This window comes from Dipodomys ordii, unplaced genomic scaffold (genome assembly GCF_000151885.1).
Source record: "Dipodomys ordii isolate 6190 unplaced genomic scaffold, Dord_2.0 Scaffold101, whole genome shotgun sequence".
In the NCBI taxonomy this organism is placed as follows: domain Eukaryota; kingdom Metazoa; phylum Chordata; class Mammalia; order Rodentia; family Heteromyidae; genus Dipodomys; species Dipodomys ordii.
The window spans coordinates 3,747,716-3,770,009 of record NW_012267317.1 but is presented as its reverse complement, the minus strand read 5'-3'; the positions used below and the strand labels follow the sequence as shown (position 1 = coordinate 3,770,009).

At 59.3% G+C, this 22,294-nt stretch overlaps 1 protein-coding gene across 2 annotated transcripts in view; it reads left to right on the top strand.

The window, feature by feature from the left end:
• Positions 1 to 1,221: 1,221 nt before the first annotated feature.
• Agap3 (ArfGAP with GTPase domain, ankyrin repeat and PH domain 3) overlaps positions 1,222 to 22,294 on the top strand; it is a 26,759-nt gene continuing 5,686 nt past the window's right edge. For both annotated transcript variants that reach the window (XM_013027244.1, XM_013027243.1), the window contains exons 1-10: positions 1,222 to 1,275; positions 1,512 to 1,599; positions 1,790 to 1,875; positions 2,030 to 2,171; positions 2,852 to 2,986; positions 3,120 to 3,247; positions 4,888 to 5,046; positions 8,713 to 8,805; positions 13,352 to 13,456; positions 19,131 to 19,299. In XM_013027244.1, the coding sequence (XP_012882698.1) occupies positions 2,150 to 2,171; positions 2,852 to 2,986; positions 3,120 to 3,247; positions 4,888 to 5,046; positions 8,713 to 8,805; positions 13,352 to 13,456; positions 19,131 to 19,299 (811 nt within the window). In that variant the 5' untranslated portion in view covers positions 1,222 to 1,275; positions 1,512 to 1,599; positions 1,790 to 1,875; positions 2,030 to 2,149. The remainder of the gene's footprint in view (positions 1,276 to 1,511; positions 1,600 to 1,789; positions 1,876 to 2,029; positions 2,172 to 2,851; positions 2,987 to 3,119; positions 3,248 to 4,887; positions 5,047 to 8,712; positions 8,806 to 13,351; positions 13,457 to 19,130; positions 19,300 to 22,294) is intronic.

Here is a 22,294-nt window from a genome sequence, read left to right as displayed (position 1 = left end):
GGCCGCGTCCCCTGGGCTCCTGGGGGCCCCGAGCGGTAAGGGGTTTGACCCCGCCCCGTGGCCTCTCGGGATGGAGTCTGGCAGGAAGCGGGGCTTGCGTGACGATCAGTCGGGAACCTACCTGGTAGAGGTAGAGTGCACCCCTTGCGGGGGCCGTGGGCAGCCAGGTGTGACCCAAGTGCCATCAGAGCCCAGGCGGTGTTTGGGGGACATCCGCAGTGTTCCCCGGAACCTGGCGGGACAGGGCAGGACTGTAGGCTGAACAGGCACTGCCCACAGTATCCCCGAGAATGGGAAAAGGCCCGGGTTCCATTGTGGATCCCTCCCTCTGATTCGGTAAATGCAGCTTCGCCACTGGGGACGGGAAGGAGACCTGCCGGACAGTCTCTTAGCTAGGGGTCCCGATGCACTGGCCGCCTCTGCGGCCTCGGTCGGGGACTGCTTGTGGACTTGGTTGTGATAACTCCCCTGGAACAACCTGGGGGCAGTGCCAGGGAGTCTGCGAGCGGGGGAGGAGAGGCAAGTGCGGCCCAGGCCAAGGCCATCCCAGGCGGGCCTCCCCCTGGCTGCAAGGTGAAGAGTGGGTGAGGTCGGGAGAGCTGGAAGCTTCTCCTGAGTCAGGGGTGCCTGCTGCCTGAAGGGAAGGCAGCCGCCAGTCTGGGCTAGGAAGAGGTTGGGGCGGAGGCCTGGCCTGGCCTGGCTGGGCGCACCTACAGCACAGGGCTAGGTGAGGCCCCTCCCTCTTCACCTTCACTCAGGAATGCAGTGGGTGGCCCCACCCCTCCCAGGTGAGCTGTTTCTACTTGCAGAAGGCTGGTACCCCTGCCAGGGCCCTGCCCACATTGGGTCTGGTCTGAGATCTGCTAGAGTGGCCTCTAACCTGGGTGAGAGGCCTCCTAGGAGACATGAGGCCAAGTGGGATCCGGGGGGAGCTCAGCTGCTGGAGCATGAAGTCATGGAGGAAGGACATATGTCTAAGGCCAAGGGAGGGGAAGCCACAGTCCCCCCCCCCCCCCCGCAATGTGGTCCTGAAAATTTGCTTCACTCCACTGGGCTGGGAAAGAGGCTTTCCTCTGCTCCCTAGGGGTGAAGTCTGAGGGTCTTCTGGCCTTGGCTGAAAGACGGGTGTGGTGACTGGTAGTGGTAGTTTACACAGAGGTGTGTGATGAGTACCACGTGTGCCACAGCAGCCTGATGAGTGCTTCTGTCTTCACAGACTCCTTTGTGAACAGCCAGGAGTGGACCCTGAGCCGGTCTGTGCCAGAGCTTAAAGTGGTGAGTGGCCATGTGAATGGGAGGCCCGTGCAGCCGTGGCTGGGTGGGCCAGGCTCGGAGGAGTCATCCTGGGTCTTGCTTCTCCTGGCTGTTGGCTTGGCTTCCCCAGTAAGCCTTTGTTCGGTGCCTCGGCACCCCCCACTGGCTTGCATGCTCTCTCCTGTCCCTTCTACAGCTCTGGCCTTTCTTCTCCCTTGAACCCTCTGACCACCACTGTGCCCCCTTTTCTCCTGCAGGGCATAGTGGGGAACCTCTCTAGTGGGAAGTCTGCCCTAGTGCACCGCTATTTGACAGGGACATATGTCCAGGAGGAGTCCCCCGAAGGTGAGTGTCACTAGCCAACCTGGCCAGGGGCTATGGCCTCTCGGCTCCTTCTGCTCCTGGTATCTGTGTGTGGGGCTCTTGAGTCCTTTCCTCCCCAGTCCTTTTACCTTCTCTTCTGGAAGCGTCTGCTGTGCCTAGCCCCTGTGGGCCATTTCTCCATGGTTGGTCCTGACCCTGCACTCTACTCTAGGGGGTCGGTTTAAGAAGGAGATTGTGGTGGACGGCCAGAGTTACCTGCTGCTGATCCGAGATGAAGGAGGCCCCCCTGAGCTCCAGGTGATGCTCCTCCCCAGCCCTCCCCTCCCCCATCCTGTTAGGGGTGGGTAAGGGTATAGTTCTGGGAATAGGGTCTGCTTGCTTGCCTGATGCAGGACTTGGCCTGGGCTGGAATGAGGGTGATAGATGAATAACTCCGCTTGCTCTCCCCTAGTTTGCTGCCTGGGTGGATGCAGTAGTGTTTGTGTTCAGCTTGGAGGATGAAATCAGCTTCCAGACGGTGTATAACTACTTCCTGAGGCTCTGCAGCTTCCGCAATGCCAGCGAGGTGCCCATGGTGCTGGTGGGCACTCAGGGTGAGGCGGGGCCTGTCGAGTCAGCAGGGGGTAGGGTGAGCCAGGTGAATGAAACTTCAGGGGACAGGTCAAGAAGGGCCCCAGGCCCCCACTCCCCGTGGAGCACTGACAGGCTCTTCACAACCTAGGGCCCATAACCTAGCGCCTTTTCTTTGCTCTGTGGGTGAGTCCTGCAGTAGGTGTCACAAATGCGTATAGGTTTGTGTGTGGGGGTACAAGCGTGCGTGTGGATGCATACGTGTGGGGGTGTGCATGCACATGCATGCGTATGTGTGTGCCAGGAGTGGGGCTTAAACTCAGCCTGGGTACTGTTCCTTTGATCAAGCTATACCTTCACTTTCAGCTTTTCAGTGGTTAATTGATGATGAGTGTCACGGACTTTCCTGCTAGACTGGCTTTGAACCTCTACTCATAGATCTCAGCCTCCTGAGTAGCTAGAATTATAGGTGTGAGCCTCTAGCTCCCAATTGTGCCTGGTTTTTTCAAGGAATAAACTGGCTGAGGAGTTAAGTTGGCTTGTATGCCACTTGGCAAGGCAGTAATGGGATGAAATGAGGCCCAGGTCTCCAGATCCTCAGTGCTGTGTACCCTACTTGCCAGGCCTCTGCCCATCCACCCCAACCCTACCATCCCTCTACCCCCACTCTCAGCCAGCTGAGTAACTCCTCCCTCTTCTGCAGACGCCATCAGTGCCGCCAATCCCCGGGTCATTGATGACAGCAGGGCCCGCAAGCTGTCCACAGATCTAAAGCGCTGTACCTACTATGAGACATGTGCAACCTATGGGCTCAATGTGGAGCGAGTCTTCCAGGACGGTAACTCGGGCCCCAGAGTGGGGTGTAGGGCTGGTGACAGCGCTGCGCTGCGTTCCTTGAGGGGAGGTGCCAGGCTGGGGATTTTTTGGCTCTTCTCTCTGGCGGGTAGACTTGACTCTGCTATCCCCTACAGTGGCCCAGAAAGTAGTGGCCTTGCGGAAGAAGCAGCAGCTGGCCATCGGGCCCTGCAAGTCCCTGCCCAACTCGCCCAGCCACTCGGCTGTGTCCGCCGCCTCCATCCCAGCCGTGCACATCAATCAGGTGCGGTCATATTCTGTGCTCGCTGGACCTGCCCATGTCCTGCATCTCTGCCTCCTCCTCACTCCTGCCTGTCTCCCTCAGCTCTGAGCTTTGCATGCCGCCTCTGTGCGGGCCTTGGGCTGGGTTCCACTCTGTGGTGACTGCCTCACCTCCTTTTTCCAGCCCCTGCTCCGCCGTCTTGCCTCTCAGTCACTTAGGCCAAGACCATGCAAACACAGGCTCTACTGAGCACTCTTTGAACTATCTGAGCAGCTGCTGCTTGGGAAAACCGTACATGGCGGGCCCAGGAAAAAGAGTTCTTTTAGGCCTGCTTGGTGCTAACCCTTGGCAAGACAGGACTGACCCTGTCTCCTCTTGTGGACAAGCCATTCCTCCATTTGTCTGTAGCTGCAGCCTCCTAGGAAGGAGGAAGCGAGTGGTGACCTCATGCCCCTAAGGACGAGACTCGTCCTCTGCCTCTGACAGGGTTTGCCTTTTAGAAGCTAGCTCATGCTTTAAAGGAAACGGTTGGCTCTCTGCCCCTTGTGGAGCTTCAGGGGATCCGAGCCAGGTTCTGCAGCCCCCCCGCACCCTAGTAATGCCAGTTGGACCGTTGTCCACACACTGGCGCTTTTTCTGGACTAATTTTTGGCCTTTGGCAGGCACGGGGGCCAGTGCTCAGTGCCAAAGCTTCATTCTCCGCTTTGCTGCCCTCTGCTGCCAGCCTGGGGCCCGGCTGTCCACAGATGAGCTCCTTAAGTGGTTCAGCCAGTGGCCGCTGCTTGCCATGGTTCCAAGACCTCTCCCTTTAGGGTTTGTGAGAAGGCTCTGGGGTTGGTGTCAGTGTCCCTTCTCCCTCTGGGAAAGAGACCGCCTACAGCACCTCAGCGCCTACATCAGCAGGGCCAGGTCCCACCTGGCAGTTCTGCAGTCACCCGCCCCAGGGAGGTGCCTTGGCTCTGGTTAGGGCCGAAGGGAGGCTCGGCCGGTCAGGAGCACACGAGTAAGGACGGGTGGGGGCGCAGGCCCTGGTTTCCCTGTGCAGACTCCAGTCCCAGGACAGACATTGGGTGCACATTGTCTCCATCCTGTGTGTGCTTTTGTTGTTCTTTCCTTTCTCCATTCCTTGTCCACGACCTCCTCCACCTGGCAGCCTTAGCTCTGTTCTGCTCTCTGCCTTGGCTGTGGCTGCTCCCTTCCCTGCCTGCCACACACGTGATCCAAGCAAACCTCAGATTCTCCCAGGACCCTGAGCCCAGCGCTGCCCCCACAGCAGCCTTCTGTGTCCTCTCCTGTTCCCCCTTTCCCACCTCTCCTTCCCCCCCCCCCATGTACCTCACTGACTTGGAGGGTCCGTGTGCTCTCTTGTTCAAGACAGTTGGAAGCCCAGGCCTGTGACTCTGTTTCCTGGTCCGTCAGGGCAGGAGCCCTGATGCCAGAACCCAAGGAAAAAAAGTTTGTCACACATTCTGCTGGCCTCCAGTCCATGCCAGCTCCCTCCACTACGACCTGTAAAAGCTGGTGGTCCTTCTGCCACCTCCAGGACCCCAGGCTAGGTTGCTGTTACCTTGTAGGGGTCCCCAGCACCTGCTTATTGACCTGTGCCCCCTGCCACCCCCACCCTCCCCAGAGCCACCCTCAGCAGCCCTCTCTGTCCTTAGGCCACGAATGGCGGCAGCAGCGCCTTCAGCGACTACTCGTCCTCTGTCCCCTCCACCCCCAGCATCAGCCAGCGGGAGCTGCGCATCGAGACCATCGCCGCCTCCTCTACCCCCACGCCCATCCGCAAGCAGTCCAAGCGGCGCTCGAACATCTTCACGGTACGTGCCCCGCCCTCCTCCCTGCCCAGCCGCCGCCACTGAGCAGGCGCCACTGTGCTGGCAGGGCCGAGCGCTGAGCTCCCGGCCAGGAGGGCAGGCAGCCCCAGGGCAGGAGGAGGCCATCTGCAGCCTCGCTCTCGCTCATGTAGACACACAAGGCTTCCAGAGGCTCCTCTCCAGGACCCTCAGCATCTTCTAGGCCATTCCTGCGAGCCCTGGAGGGCTTCCCTTTCCCGACTCAGCACGCCTCCCACAGGCCTTCCACAGACCTCCACCCGTGCACAAGCACACCCCTGCAGTCTCCCCCCCCCCTTCCCCGCCAGCCCCCAGGGTTTCTGTGTCAGCATGAAGGGATCTTCTGCACTCACGGCCTAACTCCCCTGACTCCCTTTGATTCAACAGCTAATGAACCGGAGGCCGGAAGGCTGTTTGCCCAAGGCGACACAGAGGGTTAGCTGGCCAAGCTAGACTCAGCCAGGCCTCCCAAGTCCGCCTTCCGGCTCTTTTTCCGTTACCCCACTGCCGAGGGGAACTTTCATGCTTCCCACCCACCGCTGTGATTGGTTTAACAAAGGCTTAGCCATCTTTTCCTGGGCTTCACCACGCTGCCTCGTGCCTCCCGCTCAGGTTTGTCCTGTCTCCTTGTGAGCTCCTTGCCCCTCCCCGTCCACCTGCCCCCGCCCGGGGTCCCATGGGCCTCTGCCCAGGGCCAGCCCCTGCAGCTCTTTGGTCCCTCTGTCCTGCTGTCCCTCGGTCCGGGTTTTTAGACACCCAGCCCTGCCTTCCCCCCACCCCCACCCCGCCTCCCCTCTGGCCTCCTGCTGGGCCCTGGCTGGACTGTCTCCAGGAGTCTTGGCCAGAACAAAGGTGGGTGAGCTGTCCATCCCTCTGCATCACTCTGTGCACCTCCTTCTGAGAGCCAGGGTTTGGCGCTTGGCCTGGGCCTGAGTCTAACTGGCCAGGCTAGACTCTTAGGACCCTGCCCAGACAGAGCCAGTGTCCCTGGGCCTCGCTCCTCCATCCTCACCTTTGCCCCACCCACACACCTTTCCCTGCCGCTGCCTCCCTCTGCCCACCAGCACTGTGTGTGCCTTTCACCTTGCGTGTGTACGTGCGTGCGTGCGGGCGTGCATGCACACCAGCCTTTTTCTGCTGATGGCTGTTGCTACCTCTGTGCTTGCCTGGCCTGACCCTCCCAGACCTGCAGCTTTTGTGTTCTGTTCCATCACTGAGATATGCAGAGCCTCAGTGGCCGCCTGCTTAGTGCCCACACCTGCCTCTGCTGCTCCTGCGGAGCCGTGGGCGCTGTGTCACCCGGACTGCTACTGGTGCCCTTGGCGGCCTGCCCCCCAACATTGTCTCTGTCATCTGCTGCCTTGATTCCATTCTTAGCCTCCCATCTTCCCCCTGCTGGCTGACTCAACCAAGGACACCCTCTGCCTCCCGCTCCGTCCACCGGTGCCTGGCTCCATGGCTTCCTCACTGTGGCCCCCTCATGTTCCTTCCCTGTGCCTGCCTGCCCCGGCTGCGCTGTCTCCCTCACGCCCCCTACTGCCGCCAGCTCACGGCACAGCCTTCCCTCCGGTCCTTCCACCCTCTCCATCTTCACAGTGGCCACTGACTTTTTTCTTTCCATTGTTTCCATGGTGATCTCACTTGCGCCAGTGCCCCGGAGGTGGCCTCAAGGCACGTCCGTCTCCATGGGTGTATCTTGGGACCCCCCCCCCCATTCTTGCTGTTGGCATCACACCTGCTCAGGGGAAGCCCTTGTGTCCTGCTCACTCTGTGGCTGGGCATGGTTGTGATGTCCTCAAGTCTGCCCTGTGACTCCACGTACTCATTATTGTCACTCTTGCCCTGGTTCTGGTTTCCGTCCTCCAGGGGCGGCGTTTCCCGCCCTGGGATCCCGGAGTCTCTGCTGGTTGGCAGCCTCTTGGCTCACCAGCCTGGTTGGGATGGGCTGCACCTCTCTCGTCCTGACCAGCAGTTCTGCCTGGGGATTCGGTGGCAGTGGTCCCGCTCACCTTCCTCCTCCCTGGGCCAAAGGGGCAGAGGGCCGTGGCAGTCTGGGCTGTGGTGCCCAGGAAGGGACTGGGGGCAGGTGCTGACCGCGGAGCTGCTGGGCGACCATTTCCTCTTTGGCAATTCTTTGCCCAGTTCTTCCCGCTCCCTCTGGCTGGGCTCTCTCCCACACTGCCCTTGCAGCGTCCCCTCCCTGCGCTCTCGGCTCTCGGCAGCCTGGAGGACAGGAGGGAAGGGGCCTGGGCGACTGAGTGGTGAACATTCGTTCCTGGCTGACGTGGACTGCCGAGTCACCCCTGCCCATCTGCAGCCACCACCGCCATCACCACCACGACCACCTCCTCCTCCTGCTCCTGTTCCTCCTCCTGCTCCTGCTCCTCCTCCTCCTCCTGCTCCTGCTCCTCTTCACCCCGCTGCTGCCTTTCCCCAGGCACCTGGGTCTCTGCCTGACCAGTGCTGACCAACGTGTGCGGGGCTTGAGTATAACTTGCCAAAATCTCTATTCTTTCGATATTTGCAGATATGTGCCACTGTTTCCAACTTTTCATCAACAAAAAGGCCTTTCCAACTCCTTCCAAATTAGAAGACCAGGTGGTGACACACAGCACCTCTGGACATTCCCCCCTGTGCGGGGCCAGAGGCGGGCCGGGCCCTGGGACTGCTCTCAGATGAGAAGCGGCCGCCGAGCTCCCCGCTCCAGAGACCCACAGCAACCTTTGTAACTAACCCCACCCCCAGGGAAGGCTAGGAACGCCGGGGAGCCCGGAGCCCGCGCTGGGGGCTGCCGGGGACCAGGCCCGGCTGGACGCTGCGCCAGGCTCGCTGCATGGAGAAGAAGGGAGCTCGGCCCGCACCGGCCGGCCGGCTCGACGAGGCTCAGAGGGGGCAGGGGCACCCGAGCCCGCTGGCCCAGCTGCTCCCGGGGGGAGCTTTCCTGCCCCTCCCCTCCTCTGCTCCTTCCTGCATGGACTTCTGCCGTTCCTGCTCCTGCTCCGGAAGCCGCCGCCGCCGCCACCGCGCTTGCCTTGCCCCCTCTTTTTGGCCTCCCCCTATTTCCTTAGGATCCGCATTTGGGTGGACTGTGCCCCAGGAGCTTGGCAGGGCGCAGGGCCTCTTCCGGCCTCTCTCCTCTCTCTCTCCATCCACTGTGCCCCTCGGGCTCTGCCGACACACTCGGCGCCACTCGCAGTGTGGCGTCTGTGCCACCAAAACGGGCCGCCTGCCCTCTCACTTCCGGACGTTGCTCTCCCCAGTTGTCGTGCCCTGTGCTCCCGGCCCGGCCAGCCCTCAGCCCCAGCGGCCACCTCTCTTCAGCTCCCCCATCTCTTCACCACCACCCCCTCCCCCCAGCCCCTGGGCTGCGTGCTCCTCGCACCCGCGGTATTCCGTGTCCTTGCTCTTGTGAGGGGCGGGCCCGGCTCAGTGACCTGTGCTGCTCTGTATGGTGCCGTGTGTAAGAATAAACCCGTTGGAATACTCGTGGTCTCAGTTCCTTCCCGACCCGCCGCCTAGGCCCAGGCCCGACCCACTGCTAGGGCTGCCCAGGATGGGGAGGAAGGTGGGAGGTCTGGAAACGGCAGGCGCGGGGTAGTTCTCCCCTTCGGTCTGCCCTCCAGCTAACGCGCCTCTTCTTTTCTCTTCCAGTCTCGAAAGGGTGCCGACTTGGACCGAGACAAGAAGGCTGCCGAGGGCAAGGTGGACAGTATCGGGAGTGGCCGGGCCATCCCCATTAAACAGGTCAGCACTGGCCAGGACACAATCGAGAGTGGCATCTGTCTGTGATGGGAGAGCTTGTGTCTGGGACAGGAGCTTCCCCGCCCAGGCCCAAGTCCTCCACCAAGGATGGCTGGCTGAATGCCTTTGGTCTGGTTGGAAACCTTGGCTGCCTCTTCCTTGGGCTGGCTGCCTTCTGGGCCCACAGCTCTGCCTTACTACCACTGGAGGGCAGCAAAGAGCTACCTGCTGCCTTTTCCTGAGGTTCCTGACTTGCAACCTGGAGGTGGGGGTACTGGGCACTGGGTCAAGGAAGAGGGCTCTCAAGAATAACCTGGAGGCATGTGTAAAAAAGGTACGAAGGCCTGGGATGGGAAGGTGGCTCAGTGGTAGAGCGCTTGCTTCGCATGCATTAGGCTCTGGGTTCAATTCCTCAGCAACCACATAAGCAGAAAAAGCCGGAAGTGGTACTGTAGCTCAAGTGGTAGAGTGCTAGCCTTGGGGACAGCGCCCAGGCTCAGAGTTCAGACCCCACCACCAACCAAAAAAAAAGTACCAAGGCCAGCACCTATGATGCTTATTAGTTCAGTTTTACAGCTCTGAGCTTCTGTTTGGGGGGAGGAGGCTTGAGCTCAGGGCCTTGAGTGCTTTTGCTCCCCATGGATGGCCCTTTACCACTTGAGCCATGCCTCCAATCTGGCGTGGGGTCTCACAGCCTTCTGTCTCTGCTAGCTTTGAACTCTGATCCTTCACAACTCAGCCTCCTGAGTAGCCAGGATTAAAGGCACACTTATTTATTTACTTATTTTTGGCCAGTCTTGGTGCTTGAACTCAGGATCTGGGTGCTATCCCTGAGTTTTTTGCTTAAGACTAGCTAGCATTCTTACCACTTGATCCACAGCTCTACTTCTGGCTCTTTTGGTGTAGTTAATTGGAGATAAGAGTCTCACAGGCTTTCCTGCCTGGACGGTCTTTGAATTGTGGTCCTCAGATCTTAGCCTCCCAAGTAGCTAGGATTGCAGGCCCGTTTTTTGTTTGTTTTGTGCTGGTCCTGGAGCTTGACTCAGGACCTGGGTGCTGTCCCTGAGCTTTTTGGTGTTTTGTTGGAGATAAAAATCTCACAGACTTTTTTTCTGCGCCTGGCTTCAGATAGTTTCAGATGGTGATCACCCGAGCTCAGGAGCCCCCAGCACCCAGCAGGCCCTTTTATTTGTAAAGAAAATTTAGTGGAGATGCTGCTTTCCAATCTCTCCTCCCTGAGTCACTCCCTGGAGCAGTGCACCACCGCACAAGCCTGGTCCTCACACCTGTGGGGCACCTGTACTGGAAAAGGCAAGGCCGGATAGAAGAGTCCATGCCCAGAAGCGGTGTTCTTAGAGTAGGCACTCTGGCACTGCTGGGTGGATGGAGGTAGAATGGGGAGGGGCATCTGGAGCACAGGCAGGAGCCTCAGGGACTAGGCTGCCCAGGAGGCCTTGCGGGCAGAGGCTAGTAGCCAGCCTGCTGGCTTGGTACAGGTTTTCTTAGCTTTGGGCGGTCGGAGAGGTCAAGTCTACAGGGGACTATGTTGCTAGGAGTTGATGCCAGAGAAGGTTGGTGAACCTAGAGCACCAGAGTATGGCTTGGTCTGGGCTTGTGGTCTGTTTTGGCCCTTCTGAGCAAAGGTTTGTGAGTTGGTAGTGTGTGGGGCTTTCTGATGCTCTGTGAATCAAACATCCCAGGAGCCAGGCCAGGCCCCAGAGGGGCTCTGCTTCTCCCTTGAAATGCGCATGGGGTTGGCATGCGGCAGGCACTGTGCCAGCCTCTGGGCAGTCACCTGAAGACGGAAGGCCACCGAGTGGCAGCAGCCCCTTCTGTTGATGCGCCCTCCCTGCTGTACAGCCTGTTGACGCTGAGTCCCCAGCAGGGGCCTCATGCCGGAAGGGCAGGTGCACCACGGGAGTGGGAGTGGGCTCATCAGCGTCGGGGGAGGGCAGGGGAGGGGAGGGGACGCGCCCGCCCCTGTAGAAAAAAGCACACCTAAACATCTGGAGAAGTGGGCAGAACACTTCCTGTGTGCGCCACACCTTCTTGTGGAGGGGTTGTGGGACTGGCTTATTTGTTCTCCTATTCTCCTTTGTGGGGATGGGGAAGAGTGGAATGGGAAGAACCCTTGGTGGACGTGCCCTTGGGGTTCTAGGCCAGCCTAGAGTCAGCTGGTCTCTTGGGGGGAGCTGTCCCAGAAAAGTCCCTTTCTGCACCTTCGCAGTTAGCCCTGCGTGGTGCCCTGATGCCTTGTGGCTAACTTTGGGACGGGGTGGGCGCTCTCTGTCCCCCACCCCCCTCCCTGCACGGAGGCTGACCAGACTGACCCCGCCCCGCGGGGCTCCGCGGCCCTCCCCTTCCCCCTCCCTCCTGCCCGTTCTCCCGGGTTCCGCTCCTTCCCCTCCCCCCAGCTCCTGCTGGGAGTGGAGATTGCATTTCAGTTGCCATTTGCATTCCCAATCAATCCGGACTCCGCAATTAAGTCGGCTGGCGGCGCTGGGAGGAGGCGGCGGGGAACGGTCCTCTGGGGGCTGTCGCCTCCGCACCGCTCCCATTCCGCCCCAGATTGCTTCCTGCTCCGCCGGGCGCAGCCTGCGCTGCCGGCCGGGGACGCGAGCGGGAACCCCGCGGCTCCTCGCGGGGCTGGAGGCCGGAGGGCGGGGGCGGAGGGCCAGGTGAGAGGTGGGCAGCCCGGGCGCCCCGCCCACTCCCAGCTAACGAGCCTCATTAAGGCGTTGAGGAGCGGGGAGCTCTGGTGGAGAAGCCGCTGCCCTCCCTCCCAGAGCTGCCTACTGGAGGAAGAGGTGGGCCTGGGGACCCCTGCGGCCCCGAGGCCCGGCCACGGCCATGCGCACAGCAGCCGCGCTTGGTCGGCAGCCGAGGGCCCTCAGGTGTCAGGTAGGGACACAGGCTGGCAGCTCTGCCCCGTGCGGGAAGCCTGCTGCCCGCAAGGTAGGACTGGGCTCAGGTAGGAGGTAACTTGAGACTGGAGGCTGGAGAGCAGAAGACCGTCCACCCCACCCTGCCCTCGGTGGGGACGGAGCCCTGAGGCGGGGCCGGCAGGAAAGGGGGGGTCAACGGTTCCCCTGAGAGGCGCTGCACACGTGTCCACTCCGGTCCTCCGCTGCCCCCTGGCTTCTGCAGAGCCTGGTGGACGTGTCTCGGGGGCGCTCGTCCTGGTGTGGTCACTGTGGCTCAGGATAGTAGGAACAGTTCACTCACCCTGGCCTGTGAGGGGACACTGCACCCGGGGCAGTGCCCTAAGGCGCCGGCAGTAATGGAGGCGTCTTCAGACCGCAAGGTCAGGTCCAGCCAGCTGCCTACCTGTGCCAGGTCACTGCTGCCCTGCTCAGTGGGTGGAGCTGGCCAGTCAGGGTGGGCACCCTCCCCTCCCACGCTGCCACCTTGCCCCCCATTCGCCCCCCCCCGGGCTGGGCAAGGGAGAAATTGGTGGAAGTCCTCAGTCAGCTTTTTGAGATTGGTCCCCCCCCAATGGTACTTGCCATCCTCCTGCCTTAGGCTCACGAGTGCTGGGACTACAGGAGTGTGCCACCACACCCGGCCCTTCGTGACCTTTTTACTGATCTTACCTACTAGCACAGAGCCTTGTGTTAAGAACTGTGAGGGAAAGGGGCGGTTCAGGGGGCATGGGTCCCCTTGGAGCTCGAGGGGGAGACAGAGGCACTGCCCCTGTGCTCATGCTGAGTCCCTCCTCCCCATTTTCCTGGCTGTCTCACAGCACAAATCTCCGGCTTTACAGAGCCTCCTAGGGAACTTTCTCCTGAAATCTTCAGGGAACATTGCCTTTCCACCCTCCGAAGTTGGAGACCTGGAAGGCCTGCCACCTAGTGTCCATTTGTGGTGTCCCAAGTGCCTACCCGCTCACCTGTGCCCTGTGGCACCCAGAGGGAGCCAGGCTTGGAGGAGTGGGTGTCTGCCAGGACTGAGGTGGGGTGTGGCCCTGCCGGTCTGCCTCCTGTCTTCATCAGCCGCCGGCCGCACCACCTCCGGGGCCTCCCTGTGCTCCCAGGCGCTGTCCTCGGGTACTGAAAGTTAGTGAGCAGACTGTCCCCATGTTCGTGGGGCCTGTCTGCCTGGCCCCACCGGGCTAGCCTCATTTAAAGAGCTGCTCACTGGCTGCCGCGTAGTTTGGTGACTTCCTGTTGCCCACCTGGGGCATTCTTGGGCAGTTAGGGGATTTCCCTATGCTGCCCCAAGGAGGTGGAAGGCCAGGCCTCGACAGAAACCACAACAACTGCTGTGTCCTGTCCTCATGCCATGGGCCTCCTGGGTGGGAAAGAAGACACTCTCCACCCCCACAGCAGGCTCAGACTGCTGTCCCGAGGGGGTCCAGGAGCACACAGACCTGCGGAAGGATATGTCACCTCCTCTGAGATCCTTCCGCCTCTCAGACACAGTGGCTCAGGAGAAGGGAGGAGGGAGGATGACGCTCCCGATGCACACTGTGACCGTCCTGTGCCACATCCTGGCCCCTGGTCAGACCTCTGTCCTCAAGCTCTAGTTCTGACTGGCCCTTTGTTCCTAGGGGATCCTGCTGAAGCGGAGTGGCAAATCCTTGAATAAGGAGTGGAAGAAGAAGTACGTGACGCTGTGTGACAATGGGCTGCTCACCTACCACCCCAGCCTGCACGTGAGTCCAGCAGGAAGCGGGAGCGGGGAGAGCAAGGAAGAAGGGCCTCGGTGGCCCTGGATGCACTTCCCTCGAGGGATCACTGCGCTTCTGAGGCTTGGGAAAGGTGTGAGATCCAGGCCCAGCTTCCCTGGCGGGAAAGAAACATCCTACCGGGGATGTGGGTTTTGCTACTGGCAGGATGGTCGCCCTGCCGGCCAGGCTGGCCGTGTCACGCGTCAAGGGCTTGGAGAGCTGGTCTGCCACTTCCGGTAGGGTGTCACTAAGCAGTTGTCTGCAGCTGGACCATAGCCATGGTAGAAGACAAGATGGAGGTTAAGCGTGGCTGTTGAGAATGACCTTGGCTGTCTAGGAGAGGACAGGGCGTGGCAGTGCTGGGGGTGGGCGGCCGGGAGGGCAGGCCCGTGGCCCGGCAGAGGCTGTGCTGTTGCCACGCTGTGCCGTGGCCCCCGTGGCACTCCCCTTTCCTCCTGGTTCCCCCTCCCCTCACTGCGTGGCTCCAGCACACAGCTGTCACCAGAATCCATCTCTGTCACCACCCCACTGTGGGGCTAATGAGTTCTCCTGTGAAGCCCCTCGAGCACAGCACGTGGGCCAGCCCCGCCCCCCGCCCAGAGGCCCTGGGCCTGCCTCAGAGGGTCCCTCGCCCATCTTTGAGCCTGCACGTGTGAGGGAGGCCCAAGCCATAGTCCCCAGCCATAACCTGGCCCTGAGAGTCCTGCCCAGACAGCCTGCGTGGGAAGGGCCGGCCTTGGGAGCCCTGTGCAGGCCAGACTCCAGCCTGGGCCCTTCAGGGGCACGAGCCGTGCCCCTTCCCTCAAGGAACAGCACCTCACAGGATAAGATCTGAGCTGAGCTGTCAGGTGGCAGTGGCACCCTGGGGAATGGGGAAGAGATGGTACCCTCCCTTCCTCCACCACCCTCCTCTCCGCACAGGACTTGCCTTTCTCCTGAGTCCTTAAGGACCAGTTTAAGAGGCATCGACTTGAGGCCTGTGAGTATGACAGGAACAGACAATGGCTCAGGCTGTCAAAGGGTCCTCTATAGGCCCAAGGCTTTATGGTAGAGTCCCGCCTCTCAGGGAGGGCCAGAGGTGCTAAAGACAGCAGCTTGTTGGTGTTTCCTGCCGAAAGGAGGCATCCAGAAAGGGTCTCGGCATCGTGGCCATTCAGATGGAAAGAGCCAGACAGCCAGTGGAGACCCGGAGGCCCTATTACATGCATGTGTGCAGGCCGGTCGATCCGCAGGCAGGTTAGCACGTGCTCTGCCCATATCCACCTGAACTGGGGAGCCTACTGGGAGCATGTGTCCCCTTGCCCACGTGGGGTAGGTAGCCTCGGCCTCCTGCCTGCCTACCTTCTTCCTTCTGTGTGACTGACAGTGGCGTCTGGTCCCTCTGCCGTCCCCTCCCCAGAGAGTAAAGGGACCCAAGGTAGAGTAGTTGAATGGGGGTGGGTTCTGGTTCTAGAGCAGGAAGGAAAGGAGGCAGCCGGTGGGCGTGTTCTCTGCCCCCGGGCGGAGAGCAGAGGTTCGGTGGCTTTACAGTGTGTCCGCCCCCAGCGAGCAGCCAGACTGAGATCTGGGCCTGCGACTGTCCACATTCCCTAGATGGCCATGCGTCCCTAGCTTTGGGCTAGTGGAGAAGCTGCTAAAGATCCAGGGTGGGAGAGCGGCCTTCTGCATCCCCTCAGCCCCTCCCACTACACTTGTACCGCAAGCTTCGCTGCCAGTGACACGACCCACCCAGGGGCCAGGGACTTCCAGAAGTAGGGCCCCACGTCTGAGAACGGCAGTTCCTGGCCTGTCAGCGTCGGCGCTTCATGGGCAGCAGAAGCCATGCTCCTCCCCCATGGGACGCCAGGCGGCACCGGCGGCTCAGGTCGCCTTCCCTGCCCTCTGCGAGCTTGCCTTCTCACCAGCAGTCACTAACCTGCTGGGCGCCAGTGCCTCGCGCCTGTCATCCTAACTACTTAGGAGGCTGAGAACTCAGGATCGAGGTTCAAAGCCCAGGATCGAGGTTCAAAGCCCAGGTAGGAAAGTCTGTTGAGACTTTTACCTCCAATTAACCAGCAGAGGTGTGGCTCAAGTGAGAGAGCGCCAGCCCAGGCCCATGAATTCAAGCCCTAGTCCTGGCATTTTACAAGACAGATCCGGTTGGAAGCTGCTGTGCGGCCACAGCCCGAGGGGAAGCAGAGTGAGCGCCTGAGCTCGCCCGCTCAGGGGCACCGGGCTCTTTCTGTGCCGTGCCTCTGCCCTGCTCCTTCTCCTCCCCTTCATCACTCACTGGCCTTCGCTGCTGCCCTCCCTCCTCCATCTCCCCGATGCTGCCTTTCTCCAACCTCAGCAAACTTAACCAGGTAGCCCCCTTCCCTGCAAGTCCTCACGGTGACTACAGAGGGTCCCACAGGCGCCCGAGCTGTCTGGCTGTTCTAAGGGGAATGAGTCTCACTTGACAGGACCGCGGTGCCCATGCCTCTACTGACGGAGGTGGCCACCCAGGGCCAGGCGTGCGGCACATGAGTTGGTGGCAAGCGTCAAGCCTCGCGCCCAAACCTCGCCTGGCCCAAGAGAGCCCGCCACAGCCTCCCCCATTTTGCAACCAGCGGAGCCATTCACACAATCACCTTCTGTTAATTCTATCTGCAACATCAATTAAATTGTTTGTAGAAACTAATTGAATGTGGCTTAATCACACATCTTAATAGCTTTCCACGCTCTGAACTCGTTGTTAATTCCAGTAATAAAACGAGATGAGAACGCAGGCTGGGTAATTAGCGAGGAGGCTGGGGAAGAAATTGCTGTTTGATGGTGGGTAATAAAGGCAGCCGTGGTGACCGCTCTCCTGAGCAGCGCTGCCGCCGCCGCCGCCACCGCCACGCTCCCCATTCTGCTGACGGAGGGAAACGCTGTTGCTCTGCGCCCGAGGTCCCTGTCCCTGCTGCTGCTCCTCAGGACTCCTCACCGGGCCGTCCTCCAGGCCCAGACTCAGGCCCTCCATCGGGCGTCTGCCCACCTGGCACAGGGTGTATGTCTGGTGTAGGTAGACGCTGGGTTAGGCCCTCCTCTTCCCTGAAGCCAATCTCTGGCTCCTTGGCCTTGAACGGAGTCCCTCTGTGTTGCTTTTCTTCTTGGCATAGGGTCAGTTCCTCCTGCCATGTCCCAGCCCGGGCATCCCAGGGCTCAGAACTTGCTGCCGCTCTGACCTCCTTGTGAACTGGAGCAATCCAAGTCCCTCCCCCCGGAGAGAAAATGCAGCTGGGCCTTTGGCCCAGCCAGCTGTTGACAGTTGTCTGGAACAGCCAATCCAAGATGTGATTATGTACAGGAATCAGGGATGGGCACGGGCAAGACGCAGATATCAGCGTGTACTAGAGAAGAGCGAGCAGTACACATGGGAACCAGGGACAGCAATGTGCAGAAGCTGAGTCTCGGGATGGAGGTAGGGAGACACGGAACTAAAGACCAGAGGGCCAGCAGCAATGGGTGGGGTAGCGTGGGGTGGGGTTTAGCTTACTGGAGGAACAGGTGGGGAAAAACAAAGGGACCCCTGAGTAAGTTTCCTGTCTAGTGAGGCTTGTCCATTGAAGGAGTGCTGCCTTTAGCCAAGCACGAATATCACGCCTGTAATCCTAGCTACTCAGGAGGCTGAGATCTGAGGATCACAGTTCTAAGCCAGCCCGTGAGACTTATCTGCAGTTATGCAGTTAAAAAAAGCAAAAGAGGAGCCTATGACTCAAGTGATAGAGCATTAGCATTGAGCAAAAAAAGCTCAGAGACAGCATCCAGACTCAGGACCCACACATGCATACAAAGACAGCTAAAAGCTCAGCCAGGCCTCACAGGGATGAACCGAAGCCTGGCCCCATCCCCCAGGACAAGGGCTACAGAGGGGAGGGCTATTCCGGCTGTCCTTCTGGTTCTTTTACTTCTTCCTGGTAACTGCTTCACACACTTTTTTGCTAGTGGGGGACAGTGACCCCTTGTCTAACTGATGTCTTGGTTATTCCCCAAACAAGTGGTAAGTCTTCAAGTGTTCTTGAGATCAGCAGCTCTTAGGCTTCCCAAAGGGTAACTTTCTGTCTGCCCTTTAACGCAGAGGATATTTTCCCTGGAACTAAAACAATGAGGAAACAGAAAAGCAGTCTGCTGCCCAGGGGTGCAGGTGAGAAGCTGGTGTCCCAGCCCGGGAGAGCCTGGCCAAGATGGCTCCTCCTGCGAGGCTGCTGCAATGTTCATGAAGGAACACATGGCTATGGCTTCAGTAGAATTCCAGATTCTTCTCTCAGGAAGGTGTGTAAACAGACCGAAGAAGGTTTGGTTTGGTTTTGTCCGTCATGGTTTGAATTCAGGGCCTGGGCACTGTCCCTGAGCGCTTTTACTTAAGGCTAACACTCTGCCATTTTGAGCCAAAGCTCCACTTCCGGTTTTCTAAGGTGGTTAATTGAAGATGAGTCTCATGAGCTTTCCTGCCTGGGCTAGCTTAGAACCATGATCCTCAGATCTAAGTATCTAGGATTACAGGCATGAGCCACCAATACCTGGCTAAAAAAAGAATTTTTGCTACACGTTTTGGAGGATGTCAGGTTCCTGAACCTGACAGAGAAGCAAGAGTCTGAAGACTCACAAGAGAAGCTTGAAGCATTTGTCAAAGCTGCAGGGACAGGGTGCTGTGTCCCAGGGGCACCAAAGTCCTAGGGCTCAGCACAGGCTGGAGGAAGTCTAGGAAAAGGAGCGCAGCCTTGGGGATCTGCTTGGATCTGGATCTAGATCTACTGCCTGCTGTGATCTTGGGAGGATCATTCACCTTTAAGCCTCATCTCAGAAGAGGCATAGCAACACCTCGCTAAGAAGAGTATATGGATGGGAACTGTGAGACATTCCCGCTGTTAGGAAGACTGAGTCCAGTGTGTTTCAAAGCCCTGGACCTGTTGCTGCATTCCTAAATCCAGCAAAAAAAAAAAAAAAAACTCGGTGTGATTTTTTTGTTTTTGTTTTGTTTTGTGCCTGTCCTAGGGCTTAAACTTAGGGCCTGGGCACTATCACTGAGAATTTTTTTATTCATGTCTAAAGATCTTCCACGGTAGCCACAGCTCCATTTCTGGCACTTTGGTGGTTAATTGGTGAGAAGAGTCTCATGGACTTTTTCTGCTGGGCTGTCTTTGAACTGCGATCCTCGGATCTCAGCCTCCTGAGTAGCACCTCGTCAGAACCTTCCCTTTTAACTGTAACAAGCACTTATTATTCAGTGCCTTCCTAGGGCTTTGAGGGTTTCCAGTGCTGGGGGACTTGGAGCCTGAGACATGGCTGTGCACTGTGACAGTCCGGAGGCTTGGGGCTGTGCTGTCAGCCTGTTTGAGTTTGTCTTAGGGCACTACCTACTTAAACCCCGTTTTGGTCCAATTCTTGGCCTCCTTGGCTTTCTTCTCTGAAGCTCTCGTGTCTCATTCAGTGCTTGGCTCCAGGTCCTTGGATCTCCCTCCTGGCTGAAGCCCTGCTGAGTGAGCACCATGGACCCCTCAGCATGATCCAGACTTGGGGGGCCCTACCTTTAGAGACAATTCTACCTTTCCTCCCCACAGCCCAGAAGCACCCTAGGAAGGTCTGGGTGGGGCTCTGGAGGGAGAAATACCTGTCCTAATACGTTCTTTTGTCCATCTCATCCCTATGGCTTTAGGATTATATGCAGAACATCCACGGCAAGGAGATTGACCTGCTGAGAACCACAGTGAAAGTGCCCGGGAAGCGGCTGCCCCGAGCCACGCCCACCACCGCCCCGGGCACCAGTCCCCGCGCCAATGGGCTGGCCATGGAGAGGAGTAACACACAGCTGGCTGGGGGCACAGGTGAGGCGGCTGCTGTGATGGCGCGTGTGGAGAGCTCTGGAGACCCGTGAGTGGCCATGGATGGGGCCAGTGGACAGATACTGGTGTCTGGCTGCTTGTCAGCCTGGGCATCGGGGTGCAGCTGTGCTCACCAGTCACACCACACTCGGGATCCTCCTGAGGCAGCTGTGTGCATTCGTCAAGATGCAGGCCCAGAGGAGCTAGCTGAGGGGACTGGGGGGGACAAGGGGGGCCAGAATCTCAGCTGGCTATGCTTGTAAGAACCAGGGCAGGAGAGGGGACTCCTTTCCAGGGCCACCCCGACAAACATCCTGAGGTCTGCCGTGGGAGGGGACAGGCCAGGCCGCTGAGTGTCCGCCCAAGGGCTGAGAGCCTGCAGTGTGGCCAGGCGCTCATGCCTCTTCCCGTGCGTGGTAGGCTCAGGTGAAAGGCCCTGTGTTCCCAGGAGCTTCCTCTATTCCTCTCCCTCGGGCCTCTGCGGCCGGGCTTCCCACACTCCGCTTTACCCCGCCGGGACCCCTGGGCCCTTCCTCGCCAGCACCTGTGGAGCCCAGGCTGTCTTGTAGCCCTGGGGCCAGAGCTGCCATTCAGGACACTGCCCTACCCCCAAGGTCGGCGCTGGCAGCAGCCCCGTGCCACTGTGCCTGCCTGGGCACTGTTGTACTTAGCACAGTGGTGGGGTGTGTCACTGACGGGGCAGATCCTAAACGGTGCAGATGAGATTTGTGTGAAGAAAGAACAGGTTGCTGGGAGCAGGCCAGTGCTGGGCCTTGTTCGGGGTGAGGCACTTGTGTGTGATGGTGTCCCTTTTGAGTGGGGAGAGGCCTGGAACGGATGAGCTGTGCCCGTGTAACAGATCCCACACCTGGCCCCAGCGCCACAGTCGTGCGGTGAAGTGAAAATGACTGTCCTGGTTTTCAGAGGAAACAAAGGTTCAAAATGGCTCATGATCTGTGCATGGGGTCAGGTTCCTTCCTCAACATCACCTGAGCCAGACTAGGGAGTGTTTGAGCGGGCAGCGGAGCTCACTTGCAGCCTAACAGGGCACTGCGCCCAGTGGCAAAAGTGGCAGGCAGTGTGCAGTGCCGCTGGCCGAGCCAAGCTGCCCTGTCCTGGAGCTGTGGGCTCAGCGTGGGGTTTCTCGTAGCTGAACCTAGGAGAAGCAAGTCAGGGCTCCGGAAGGAGAGCTTCTCTGTAAAAGCAGATCTCAAGATGAAGGCAGACTGACTCCCCAAAGAAGGAGGCAGACAGGACAGAGACTGGTCCTGCCCATTCCTGGGCCCAGGTAGCCTCCACCTGGGGACCAGAGTGGCCCAGAAGGGAGCTGGCGCCCGTAATTGCAGCCCCCACACACCGAATGCGTGGACGGCGCCTGCCAAGCCCGTGTTCCCGCTGCCGCGCTGACACCGACCCTCGTGCACACTCACACATGTCTCTCGCTCACCGGGCGATGTTAACATCTCATTATCTTTGTTACTGTAATTACATTATCCGCTGCTTTATGCAGAATTATCCTCGGAGGACTAATTGATGGCTCCATGTTTAATTCATTAATCATTAGCATCAAATTCGACAATTACAGTGCACACTGATTGTGGGATTGCAGGCGTAATGAGGGGAGAATTAACAAAGAAAAGGGAAAGCACTTGCCCTCCCTCAGGGTTTTGGGCCGGCAGCTCAGGGTGGAAGCTGGGTCTGTGATGTCTTTGGGTCGGGGCTTGAGGTGAGGGGTAACCGTCTGGATCTGGGAGAGGATGGAGGTAGAAAGAAGTGGGGAGAATAAGATCTCTCTAGAAATGTTTGCTGAGGTCTGAGGGCATCAGGAGGGACCTGGGGGCTGGGACAGGGCTGGACAGGCATGGGTCACCTGGGGGTGGTCGTCTTCGTCCCTGTGGAGCACTGGCTGCGCGTCTAGTCGTGTGCGATATTAGGATAACCACAAGAAAAATCTAAATCTCACCTCTGCCTTTAAACGTCACCGTCACTCCCTCTCCCCAGAGCCCTGGGATATTTGGCCTGGGCCTCCCCTTTCAGCTGCTTCCACTCAGCGCTGTCCAGAAACTTCTAGAAACTACAGCCCACAAGTTTGCAGGGCTTGGAATGTTGTTGCTGGTTCCCCAACCTGCCTGCCCGCTCTGCCGGCCTTCCCTCTCTTCCCTCTCGTCCCTGGCTCCTAGCCGCCCTGATTCAGGCTCACGTGTGCACCTGGCCAGGTCCCCAGCCCCTCAGCTTTCAGGACTTGGGTTTGGTCACCTCTGTCTTGGACTTCTGTGGCCACCGCAGTCACCACGCAGGGGAGGGAAACTGAGCTTACCGGTGTGCCTCTGGTGCGTCTTAGGTGCCACTACTGCCAGGATCTGTCCACGGGGGTTTCAAGGCTTTGGGACAAGGCAGGTGAAGGCTCGGACGCTGAGCCCTCTCCCCTCGCCCCTCGCCTGGACGCTGAGCCCCTCTCCCCTCGCCCCTTGCCCCTCGCCCGGCGGTGACTGCCCGGACTTGGCACTCCTCAAGCCTTCCGTTCCCCTTGCCTCTGCCATTCTTCCCTGATGGGAAACGAAAGATTAATTTTCTTCAGCCCAACAGGATAATTACTAATACTAATTAGACATAATTACTTGAATTTGATACACTTATTTCTCGTCAGAATGGCAGCAAAGCTGAGGCAAATCAAATTGATGGTTTATATGGACCAGAATGTAGGGTGCAGAGGCCTGAGTGTGGGGGGGTGGCGAAGTGCAGCTCCCACGCTCAGCCTTGGCCAGGAGCACCTCCGCACCTCAGATGCGGGGATCTCATGGTGTCCTCCATGGTCCTTGGGAAGGAGTATGGTGGGCCACGGCCACCCCTGAACTGCTCAGTGGTGGCCCCGTCTCCTGCTGGGATCTCCTAAGACAGAATTGGTGCAGCCCCTGCCCCCCATCTTCCCCCAGCCTGACCCTTCCCCATCCCCCCCAGCCTGATCCTTCCCCGCCCCCCACCTCTCCCCTCCCAGCCT